Below are 12,917 nucleotides of genomic sequence, written 5' to 3'. Positions count from 1 at the left end.
GCGCTGATGCAGGAGGTAAAAAGTGATACAGCACTTCCTAATGGCCATTTATAACAGTCATCAAAAAGCATAGAAGCAGACATAGGTTGCACCCTGCAATACTGACTTTAATGGCCATTTATAACAGTCATCAAGAAGCATAGAAACAGACATAGTTTACACCCTGCAATACTGACTTTAATAGCTATTTATAATAGTCATCAAAAAACATAGAAACAGACATAGTTTGCACCCTGCAATACTGACTTTAATGGCCACTTATAACAGTCGTCAAGAAGCATAGAAACAGACAGTTTGCACCCTGCAATACTGACTTTAATGGCCATTTATAATAGTCATCAAAAAGAATAGAAACAGACATAGTTTGCACCCTGCAATACTAACTTTAATGGGCATTCATAATAGTCATCAAAAAGCATAGAGAGCTTCCCTGGTGGCGCAATGGTTGAGAATCTGCCTGCTAATGCAGGGGACATGGGTTCGAGCCCTGGTCTGGGAGGATCCCACATGCTGTGGAGCAACTAGGTCCGTGAGCCACAACTACTGAGCCTGGAGGTCTGGAGCCTGTGCTCCGCAGCAAGAGAGACTGTGATAGTGAGAGGCCCGCACACGACGATGAAGAGTGGCCCCCGCTTGCCACAACTAGAGAAAGCCCTCGCACAGAAACGAAGATGCAACACAGCAAAAATAAATAAATTAATTAATTAACTCCTACCCCCAACATCTTAAAAAAAAAAAAAAAACAAGCATAGAAACAGCCATAGTTTTCACTCTGCAATACTAACTTTAGAAAGTAATTTTAAAGGTGCAAAGATTTAGCTACCAGGGTGTTTGTCGAAAGGTTTATGTAACAATAACAACAAAGAAAGGAAAAGAAAGCAAACAACCTAAAAGTTAGAATAAATTTAACTGTTTAAACAAATTTTGTTATGAACATACAATAAGATTATATCCAGCCACTACAAAAGATGTTGTAGAAAACTATTTAATGACATGGAAATATATACTTATAAGCTATTAAGTGAGAAGTATCATTTAAAAACATTCCAAGAAATCCATTCCCAATTTTCTAAAATAATAATACCAATTACAAGTAGCACACATACCAAAAATAAAAGCTGGAAAGATATTCAAAACAATTAATTAATCATGGGTCAAGTTGGATGTTGGGAATTTTAAGAGATGCTTACTTCTTATATGTGTCCTTTGTATATTTCCTAATTTTTAACATCAGATGTATTATTTCTGTAGCAGGAGAAAAAGTCATTTAAAAATGTCCAACAGAATCAACCAGAAAGAATATTTTCCATGTAGGCAGTTCACACTATATCAGGCATTTATATCATTTCATCCACAAAACTACCCTGTGAGTTAGATATTGGAATAATTGTTTTCCAGGTGAGGAAACTGAAAACAAATGGTACTTAAGTAAATTGCCAAAGATGACAGTGGCTTCTCCCTTGGTGTCAAACTGCAAGTTCATTTCATCGATTAATATATGAAAATTATTATTAACTATATGAACCAATTTTAACTTAGTTACCTAATATTAAGTAATAGTAATATATGATATTTAAATAATATTAACAAATAATACTTAATAAAAATATTAACTAATAGGGCTCCCCTGGGGGCGCAGTGGTTGAGACTCCGCCTGCCGATGCAGGTGACACAAGTTCATGCCCTGGTCCGGGAAGAGCCCACATGCCACAGAGCGGCTGGGCCCGTGAGCCATGGCCACTGAGCCTGCATGTCCGGAGCCTGTGCTCTGCAACGGGAGAGGACACAACAGTGAGAGGCCCATGTACCGCAAAAAAAAAAAAAAAAAAAAAAAAAAAAAAAAAAAAAATTAACTAGTAATTATATTAACTATTAAACTTATATAAAAATAAGGTTCTTAGTAATAGTGTCCTAATAGAACTCAGCTCAGGAGCCTACAGCCAGAGCTCTTGACATCCAGCGACCTCCCTGTAGGGCTACCTTATGTAGTAGAGGCAGCTGCTCTTCAGAGTTCCCAGCCTTGCCTTCTCCTGTTATTCTTCCTTATTCACACATTCCCTCTGTCGCTACCTTCAGGGTCCCAATCTACCTTTAATGAATTCCCACATCACCTTGCACATGGCCTCTAAGCCTTCTAGAAAGGCTTATTTAATAGAAAATGGACTAAAAGGCTACTTACATAACATATGTATTTTAGTAACCCTAACCCTGAAATGTGTAACCCTAACCCTTTAAAAGCCTAAGAATGAATTTTAAAATGTGAAATCATAGACATATTTTATAGGTATTGGCACATATTTCAAACTAGGGGTGTTTCAGAAAACTTTTAGAATCCTACTGCCCCCAATCCCCCGAAATGCACGTGCACACGTTGACACACACACACACACACACACACACACTCATGTAAAGGGCTACTTATTCTGCTACTCATTCACTTAGGCTGAACTGTTGATAATGTACATTCCAATGATGATTTTCAGCAGAATTTTAGCAGCAGAATCCTTTTTAAAATCGTGTTTTAGGGTGGGGTGGAGGGATAGATTGGGAGTTTGGGACTGACGTGTACACCTGCTGTATTTAAAATAGATAACCAACAAGGACCTACTGTATAGCACAGGGAACTCTGCTCAATACTCTGTAATAACCTAAATGGGAAAAGAATTTGAAAAAGAATAGATACATGTATATGTATAACTGAGTCACTTTGCTGCACACCTGAAACTAACACAACATTGTTAATCAACTATACTCCAATATAAAATAATTTTTTAAAAAAGAAGAAAAACAAAATAAAAAGTCTTACAAAGAGCTCCAGTTTATAACAATAATAGCAGAATTTATATGGCTTCCCATGGGCCAGGCACTGTTCTGTGCGCTTTACTTTTATTATCTTCTTTAATCTTCACAAGAATTCGTCAAGGTGGGCTTTATCATCCTTCTTACCTTGGGTCACCTGTGCAGGGGACAGGCATGTCTTTATTTGTACCAGTGAGCTGCTTTGTGAGTAGAAGGGTGAGATGCTGAGCGGGAACCTTGCCTGCTGCGCGTTCCCAAAGTGATTTTGTGGCTTTTACGGAGCAGTTGTGTAAGACAGTGACTGCTGACGAAAGACCAGGTTAAAAACCAGGGATTCTCAGACTCTTGGTGGGGATGGATACTTGTGAAAAATCTAATAGTGGATGAGCCCCAAAATGAACTAAAGAAAGAAGACATACAAAGTGCAAGCCCGTGTTTTATTCGATCCACCAGAAAGAAGCCTGCCCTGTCAGGTTGCTGTGCACATGCCCACAGGAATGCAGAGACCCCCAGACACTTTGCGGGGCTCCCTGGGCTGCTTTCAGAAGCTGTCCCAGCACCGATGTCCACTGAATCACTGAGCCTCACACCTGTCCTCTGAGGGCAATACTTAGTCATTAAGTATTTAAGTAATTAATTTAAGTCATTAAGGTAATAATGCAAAGTCCCCTATACGTGAGGGCTGGTTTCAAAGCACAGGTTATCTCTCCCTCACCCTCCACTTTAGGGAGACTGAGTCGGTGGTGCCCACCCACTCTCTCCCAGACCTCTTGATTCTGTTCTTCCTCTCCGCCAGCCAGATGGTCCCGTCAGGACACATTTCCTCTCCTCCTTTCCTCTTCCTATTCTCTGTCGTGGGGTTATCAGTGGTCAGAATAGTAGAGAACTGACCTCAGGGAATTGTGGCCAAAGAAGTTGCACTTACAAACTCAGCATTCCCTAAGCCGCCACCACCCATCATGCTCCTTGCCTAGGGATGCTTTACTTCCCGAGGACTGACCCAATGCTTGTCGGACCCAAGGGAGTTAATTGCTGGTCTTCCTTCTGAAGCTGAGATGCCAAGTCGCAGTCCTCACTGGTGAGGATCTGCATTGATCCCTGCATGGGTGCCTCTCACAGGGAAGGAGGTGCCCGCTAGGACCACCGTGGCTCATCTTCCGACTTTCCTTTCTCCCCCAAGAACAGGACTGATGCACTAATATTAGCCTCCCCATGGCTGACTGTAGATGACCTTAGCTGGGGAAATAAAAGGAAGAGCTAGAATAACAAAAATAAGCAGTTTATACATGGCTTATCCCATATAATGTAACTAAAATGGAATAGCTTACACACTGAGCTTTTTTTTTTTTTTTTTTTTTTTTTTTTTGTGGTACGCGGGCCTCTCACTGTTGTGGCCTCTCCCGTTGCGGAGCACAGGCTCCGGACGCACAGGCTCAGCGGCCATGGCTCACGGGCCCAGCCGCTCCACGGCATGTGGGATCTTCCCGGACCGGGGCACGAACCCGTGTCCCCTTCATCGGCAGGCGGACTCTCAACTGCTGCACCACCAGGGAAGCCCCACTGAGCTATTTTTTAAAGGCAGGATTTATCAAACATCAGTGGGATCTATGTTTTATTAAAGTGATTAAACTTTACCGAGTGCTGTTTCTGCTGCAGACACGCCAAGATAGTAGCTAACCCTTGTTATTAAAACCCCATTATCCAGCAAACAAACACTGTGAGAATGACAACTGTTTCCACTTAGCGGGCACCTCCTGGACTGCAGGGCCATGGACTCCAAGCTCTTCTCAGTGACCTAGAAGGAGGACATTATTACCCTCATTTTACAGATGAGGCCACTGTGACACATGCAAGTTAGGGCACTGACCTAAAGTAAATCCGCTAACGAGTGATTGGAGCAGAACTGAATCCAGGGCTATCCTGTCTTGATGATGTCCATTGTGGTAAATGGAAAAGTGCTAACACAGGGCAGGCCTGCCAGCTGCTTCCCATGGACCACAAAGGATGGACCGTGCCAGCCTTCTTCCTCACACTGGGGTCTTTGATTTCTTTGGTGCCTGTCTACTTCCAGGGCAGTCATGACTCACCCAGGTCAAAGCTTTTAGTGTTTTTTGTTGTTTTTGTTTTGTTTTGTTTTGATTTTCAATTTCAAAATTTACTATCAAACGGCAGTACCCAAGACAATGTGGAACTAGCATAAGTAAAAACATATAGACCAATGGAACAGGATTAATAGTTCAGAAGTAAACCCTCACACTTATGGCCAATTGATTTTCAACCAGTGTTAAATCTTGCTGTTTTTCTTCTTCTTCTTTTTCTTTTTTTTTTAACTTTGTACGGTGCTACAGTTTATTTTCAATCATATTCTTGTTGCTGATGTTGAAGACTCACCGCTGAATTCCTCTCATGTCCTCCAGTTTTCTTAATTGATTTTTTATCTGGGATAAAGACCCTTTAGTAGTCTGGTGAAGCCTGTGAACCCTTAGAATGTTGGTGTTTTTTTTTAAGTTTATTGGAGTATAGCTGATTTACAGTGTTGTGTTAGTTTCAGGAGTACAGCAAAGTGATTCAGTTATACATATACATATATTCATTCTTTTTTAGATTCTTTTCTCATATAGGTTATCACAGAATATTGGGTAGAGTTCCCTGTGCTATACAGTAGGTCCTTGTTGGTTATCTATCTTAAATATAGTTCAAAGCTTTTAGGGTTTTTTTTAAATCCTTTCTGTTCTAGATAATCCCTCTGACACACATCTGCTTTTTAAATAAAATGTCTAGGATTTCTTATACCTTTAATAGAACTACCTGTAATGATTTGTACCCTCTTAATGAATTAAATCATTGAAAGCCCATAAAAGATTCTGTGTACTGTCATTTTGTTTTAATCTGTAAATATGTAGGGAGCCATATTGTTTTCATTTTCAAGAAGCAAAGGACATTTACTAATAATGACATAGCTTCAATATAGATTTCTAAAAATTATTTCTGAAGAGTATTTGGCCATATGCACGATTATTTTTTTAAACATGCTACACTGGGTGAGCAAGCCATGTCAAGAGTAATTCTTTTCTAAATCCAGTGTGTTTAGTCATGTATCACTGGATCATAGAGCAGACAAATTCATCTGCTTTCACAGTCAGTTTGGGAGTTGACCAAGTGAGCTTGATGGTGGTCCCCAATTTTAATTCTCATTTTGGCATTCCTCAGAAGAGATCCCAAGTATTCATCTGACGTATTTCCCCGTTCCAGTACTTTATATACAGCTGCATCCTGGGATTGATATCCTGTTCGGTTTTCCTGCGTGTGAATTATGAGCTAAAGATGCTGATCATGATGGTGGCATTGGTGGGCTACAACATCATCTTTCTCCACACTCATGCCCACATCCTGGATGACTACAGCCAGGTCTTATTTGAGAGGTAACCTGCTTCCTCTTCCTTCTATTTAGTTCTTTCATGGGATGTTGGTAACACAAGTATGCATGGAGTACATGCAAATTAGCAATAACACTGTCATTGGGAATCACTGTGTGAATGTTTCTTTGAAGTGATGATTGGGGAAGAGAATGTGTGTTTTTTATTACAGATTACACAGAATAGGTATTATCACACATGATCAGCAGATATGAAATGGTTTAGAGAGAGGATTTGTGTTATACTGTGTACTATATTGATAAGAATAATCTTTTCTTTCACATTCAGCTTTATTGATATTTTGGACTGAAGGATTTTCAGGGCGTTGTCCTGTGCATTAAAGATTATTGAGCAGCGTCCCTGGCCTCTACCACTAGATGCCACAAAATCCACCCCACCCCCCAAGTCATGACAATTGAAAATGCCTCCGGGCATTGAGGAATGTGCCCTGCAGGGCAGTGCGGCCCCCAGGTCAGAACAACTGAATCCATATACACAAAAGTACAGGGACAGTGAGTGGTTCCATTCACAAGTTATAGTGAATGGAACTATAACTTGTTGGAGATAAGATAAAATTTCTTATTGGAGATTTCCTAAAACATCCTGGTGTGGAGGGAATCCTATTGGTTGTGTTTACTCTGCCAGCCTTAGGACTAGATGTTTCAAGAATGATCCTCCCAGGTCCACTCCCTTGGACTTATGAAATGTTTCCTGTTATCAAATTACTTCTATAAGCTAAGCATAAATATTTATTCCCTGCTTGAAAAAAGAAGTTTTCATCATGATATTCTCCATCTCACATCTTAACAGCAAAAACACATTTTGTATCAAGTGTTAGGTTTATTTCTGGACACACCAGACTTCAAGTTTTTCTATGAGTGCTTTGCATAATCCCCCATAATATTTCTATATTTCTTTTAACATAAAATAAATGCCTTAAATACTTGCATAGATTTGTTGCTCCGGAAAGATGGTTTGTGTTGACAGCTTATGGCTGCTTGACCAATAGAAGCTCAGTGTCAGGACTGCACCACATTCTCTTCACCAAATTTAATTTTCGTCATCCTCCACGCCATGAAACCCTAACAATCTGTAGTCAGGCTGAGGATAGTGGAGTTGCAAAAGTACATAATTGTATTAAGGAAATTATATGATTCCTTAGCCAAGAGGAAAATGAAATCGAAGTTAATTTTCCAATAAATTCTCAAAATTGCCAACCAAATACACTTTAACATTTCCCTACCATATCCAGAGAGCACGTATTGAATCCCTAAGTAAATGTAGCATCACCGATTTGGACACACAGCTGAGAACACTACTCAATTTCCCTTTATTAAATCTAAATCTCTTGCATACGGTACACATCCGAAGCAAAAGTAGAAATTAGATTAACAAGTTTCTGATGGGGAGGGAATTACTTTGTGGATCTGAGGGAGACACGCCACCTCTTATTTGAACCCCAGCAGCAGGGAAGTAGCTATTTGGTTAAAGAAAAGGAGTTTTGCTTTCAGAGCCCTTTTGTTTCATTCAGGGTCTTTTTTGTGTGTTCTCTTGGCTTTGTCTTTATAATCACCTTAAAGCTAGGTAAGGCTGACGTGACAAGCCTCAGGCACCTGCCTTCACTGCCAGTGGTAAGCCAGAATCCTCTCTAGGATGGGTGCAACTGCCGAACCATGTTTAAGTCCTGCAAACTTCCGCAGAAATATTAACAGGAATTAACTTCCTTATGTATTGAAATGTAAATTCAGTGAACTTTAATCTTAAGGGTGAAGTCTTAACTCTCCCCTAATTAAGAAACTTTTGCATATATTGACCTGCTATACATACTTCTAGTTTTTTGTTCTTAAAGAGATAGCATTATGTCCTTCAAATATTATTAATGACTCCTTGACTAATCACAGAAAGAATAAGCAACGCTTTTGGTTACCTTCCTTATCATTCTATCTATTTCCCATTTCATTATTAATAGAACAGTTCCCAGAATATGAGCAGAAAAAAAGGAAAGGAAATTAAACATAATTATAGGACTTTTACGAAGGAGTTTGACTAAGGTTTCTGCATGAGCTGCCACAATACTCCCGGAAGCATTCCTCTGCCAGAAGATGAATATTACTGACATAATGGCATAATAATAAAGCATAAAACATAATAATAGCATAAAACATTAACAAGTGTTCTCTAATAGCAGTTCAAAATGAACCCCAAATGAGAGACCTTTGAGTAGCAGCTTGGAATCCCCTCTGATTTCCCCAACCTCGGTGTGTGTATGATTTAACCATGTGACTCGTGCCAGTGCTAAAACCCATTGAGGTCAATGTTTCCTTTCCCTTTTCTGAGATTCAAGATATTCCACCATGAAGGAACTGATAAAGGTTTCTTCCTCCTCTATCTGGTTTGTTATTGCTGACACAACCCTTTCAGATATGAAACTAGGATCCTTAAAAAAAAAAAAAAAACTAGTCTGAGATGTTGCTTTGACAATGTACGTCCCTCCCTCCCAAAGCCATAGATGCCCTTCAAGGAAAATGCTGGCTTAACACAAGGCCAGGCAGCACCTCCTTTCCTGATCGAGTTGGTCTGTGCCATCAAAGTCACATGCTTAGTGCCATCCCTTTTCTGACCTGTTTTTGGTCACTGTTGATGCCGAAAACTCGGCCTCTGTGCACCGGTGTCAAATCAAATCTCGGGGACAGAGTTTTAAGTGAAGTAGAAAAGAATAGCTTTATCGCTTTGCCAGGCAGAGGGGGACACACCGGGCTCCTGTGAGTCCCAACCGGGGATGATTTGGGGAGGAGTCTTATAGCAATAGTTCAAGGACTGCGTTACTAATAAGGATCAGGGGTGTGCAGGGTCTACAGTCCTTCTTTGATCTGCTCTCAGGTGGTCTCCTCCCTTGTCTCTGCATCCCCTCCCTTCCTGGATTAGCAACTGTTCGAATCTGCCCTTTGGAACCCAGGGAAGTTCATAGAGGCTGGAGTCTATTCCCTACAAACAAGAAATGGAGGACAAAGAAAAGCTTCCATGCCCAGGAGCCCCACAGGGTCCTGCTCGGTTTCAGTATCTCTCTTTACAGGGCACTGCTGGGGCATCTTCTGAATACACAGTTTGGACTGTGTTGTTGTCCTATATGTGAGTTCACCATGTTTCAGGGGGCTTTTCCAAGCCAAATTTGACATTGATCACGGACAAGCCAACAGGGAGTTTTTTGCCAGCAGGGTCAGCAAAGAAAACAAAAGTATGCACTAGAAAAACTCCAGATCAATGGATAATTCAGAAAAAGCTACCAAAGATAATCTGTAAGATTCATGAGTGCTGAAAGCCAACTTTACAGGAGAAAAAAAAAGTCTACTTGAGAGGGTGTGCCATTAAAAATCCATACGAATGGAGGACAGCAAGGTCCCAGTACTTCACCTGCCATCATGTGATTGTGATCTATCACCTCTTGGTGAAGAAAGCTCAGAAGTGTCTGATATTTAGGAGGTCCAGGAAAATCCATGTCCTAATCCTTTGGCATTTACAACAGTCTTCCATATCATCTGTGAGTACAAGATGCTTTGCTGAATCAATCAATCAACAATCCTGATTCCGGTCCATGACACCATCTCCCAAAGCCCTCAGCCAGCACCACTGAGGATGTTTTATAGGTGATGGTGATGGTGACGGTGATCGTGATAAACCACTGATATTGCTGGAAGTTGTTTTTGTTTCAAGGACACGTTCCCTTCCCTTGGCAAAGGCTCATTACAGAGTCTGCAAGATGTTGTCAGATCTTTCCTGTGTGTTTTATCCTTGCAGAACTGAAGAGTATCAAAGGATGAATATTATCATTTCATGCGGACCCAGCCGTTATGTTAATTCACCTGAAAGCTAGAAATATGCTTTCTATTCTGAAGATGTGTGGAGGATGGAGAGCTTGAACAGAGGGGTTAACCAGGGGTCCAGCACATTAACCAGCTCTGTGTGGGCACTTAGCCTAATAAAATAAATACTTTGTGGGCAGCATATAAAGTGTATAAGTAAGCAGCAGTTATATCGAGTACCCAGCATCATTCAGAAGCTCTGAATTATTGCTGGTAGAAATGTCTGCATAATTTTAACTTCCTGACCTTAGCAACAGCTCCATACCAAGGACAGCCATGGAGATGCTCCATAGCGATGGAGCCATGAGTCAAGCACCTTCAACATGGTTCTGCATTCTGTGTTTTTCCTGTGTCTCATGGAAAACCCAATGGCTAGAATTCGGCATATTGTAACATTTTGACAGTGTCCCAACTAGGGATCAACTGATGATGAGCTCACTGAAAGCCTGGAGGAAGAACTGCAGCATTAATCATGCTCAGGAAGAAGGCAGGAGCAGTGTGCATCCACCTCTGGGAGAGAAGGTCCAGAGGTATTCCAAACACCTGACATTTCTTTAAAGTCTCCTCTTTTAAATGAAAACCGTATTCCAAATCTGTACTCAAACCCATAATATATCCAAGTTCATACTGAAAAGATTTTAGATTACTTTCAAATTTCATATCTCAGTTTCTCTTCCCCTTCCTAATTCCCCTCCTCCCCCGCCAGTGCCATCTCCAGAGAGTATGGAGCACACACGTTTGTTTCTCTGTAGCTGACGCCACTAGTAGCAGAGCTGGGAGGTACAGTAAGGAGGTCAGTAACCTGAATTGCTTGAGTTAACAAGACCGACAAAAGAAAGGTGTCCTAGCGCTGCTCGAATTCTACCAATCTTTCTTTTCTTCTATAAAAAGCAACCATTAGTGAGCTCCTTTGTTATCTAACCTAAAAAAGAAAATGCCCTGTGATTTGGACCCACTTGTAGGAAGATACTCAATTTTTAGGCTGTTTTTTTTGTTTTGTTTGATTTTAGAAAGAGGGGAAGAAGGAGACTTCAGAGGGCCTGGGCCCCCAGACTAAATAGGATACGTACTTCTTATCATCAGCTCTCCAATGCCCAGTGCACAGACCCACGATATCAGATGCACCAACTGCTTCCCATGTAAAATCACTCTTCTCCAAAGGATGAAACCATGACTGCATTAATCAGGGTGCATCTTTTCTCCATAGCAAAAGGCTAGCACTACCTCTCCAGCCCCACTTTTATCATTTCTCCCGACCTGCAGCTGCCTCCAGGGCTCTTTCTTAAGTATGAGCTTATCCCTTATTATGTTAGTCGTTTGCAGTCCCAGAATTTGTTTGCAGTCCTCAGCATTTGTGAATAACTCGGAAAAAGCATAAGACTTTGATCCATCTGTCCTTGGATAACACTGGGTCACCTTCTTTGGAAGATTGCAGAGGATTTCAGTGCATCTGTGTCCAGCCAGAGGAGGAAACGTGTCTATAAATGAAATCCCTTAGATTTCAAACCAACACAGTTATTTGTCCACTTATTCCTTTGTCTTCACAGCACAGTTTTATTGAATGCCCTGTATATTCCAGGCCTGATTGCTGGAGTCCAAGCACATAGAGATGAATAAAATATAGTCTGTGCTCTCAAGAATTTACAAAATCTCTCTATTAGAAAATTGTTTCTCACCAGAAGCCCAAAAGGAGACTTGCAGGTTAAGTTCATATAGCGTACCTAGGGAATGAGTGAACCTATTGGCTGGAAGCTGGTTAAGTGACCCAGAGTTGACTGTGATATTGGAAAGACCTTGAAGAACTGTAGAGATCCAAAAAGATAGGGGAGGAGTGTTGTCAACAACATGGCAGAATAAGTCATCCCTTTTGTTTGTCCCCAACAATAATTTGTAATCTATCCTTGGAGAAAAGTGCCTTTGTAGGAGCTGTGGGACCCAGCACCATATGGGATCCAGGAGGAGTCTCGTCCACCTATGTGTTGGACAGTATGCATACAGACCTTGATCCTGGCTGTGGACCCTGCAGTGACATGTAATCCAGATTCAGCAGCTCTTGGCCATGGAGCCCCCTGGAAAACAGTCTTAGCCAGTGACCCATGGAAGAGAGAGACTTTGCAGAAGTCCAGGTTTTCAGAGGAGAAATTCTAGCACACCATTGGAGGAAAAAACATGAGTTTGGACACGCTGAAGTGGGTAAGAGAAACAGTCTGACTCTGTCCACACCACCCTTCCCCCAAGATGGCACAGGTTAAGTCCAGGAGAGATGTTCTCACTCTATGACTTCTCCTGTAAGCACCCAGCTTCCCAGTTGTGCAGTATGCTACCAAGCTGGGAGAGGAGCAGATAGGGCTCTCAGAGGGATTTAAGAGAACACAGATATTACTAACTGCATTACTGCCTTTGTCAGGAAGCCCACCCACAAGCCGCTGAGAACAGTTCACCCACAGATCTCCCCAGCTGGCTCACGGGCACCCTCATTGTTCCACATGCCTCATGCACACCCCTACCCTGTGGCCAGCTCCTGTGCATATTCCCTCCCAATGGCAGCATCGAGAGGGAGCTTGGACCAACAGATAGTGGGCATGCACAGAAAGCTGACTGACATCTGAGGGCCAGAGAGAGACCACAAACTTGAGCTTTAGCAAGTTTTGTTTGGGAAAACAAAAGGAAGACTGTCAGCAGTCGGTCTGGTGCATTGCAGGATGGAGAGGAGGCATATAAGCTTAGAATTCTGCCACAAGAGGGAGCAAGAAAGGTGGAGAGATGTATCCACAGAAGGTCCAGAAAGCCCCAGAAGCACTATCAGGGCTGGAGGAAGATATTTATGCCCTGCAGACAGTTA

At 41.6% G+C, this 12,917-nt stretch overlaps 1 protein-coding gene across 2 annotated transcripts in view; it reads left to right on the top strand.

Annotated features, from left to right (window-relative positions):
* ADCY2 (adenylate cyclase 2) overlaps positions 1 to 12,917 on the top strand; it is a 436,230-nt gene that overhangs the window by 374,815 nt on the left and 48,498 nt on the right. For both annotated transcript variants that reach the window (XM_082623793.1, XM_082623794.1), the window contains exon 18: positions 6,052 to 6,221. In XM_082623793.1, the coding sequence (XP_082479919.1) occupies positions 6,052 to 6,221 (170 nt within the window). The remainder of the gene's footprint in view (positions 1 to 6,051; positions 6,222 to 12,917) is intronic.

This window comes from Mesoplodon mirus, assembly GCF_964341445.2.
Source record: "Mesoplodon mirus genome assembly, chromosome: 5".
NCBI classification, from domain to species: Eukaryota; Metazoa; Chordata; class Mammalia; order Artiodactyla; family Ziphiidae; genus Mesoplodon; species Mesoplodon mirus.
This window is presented reverse-complemented; position numbering and strand designations above follow the sequence as displayed.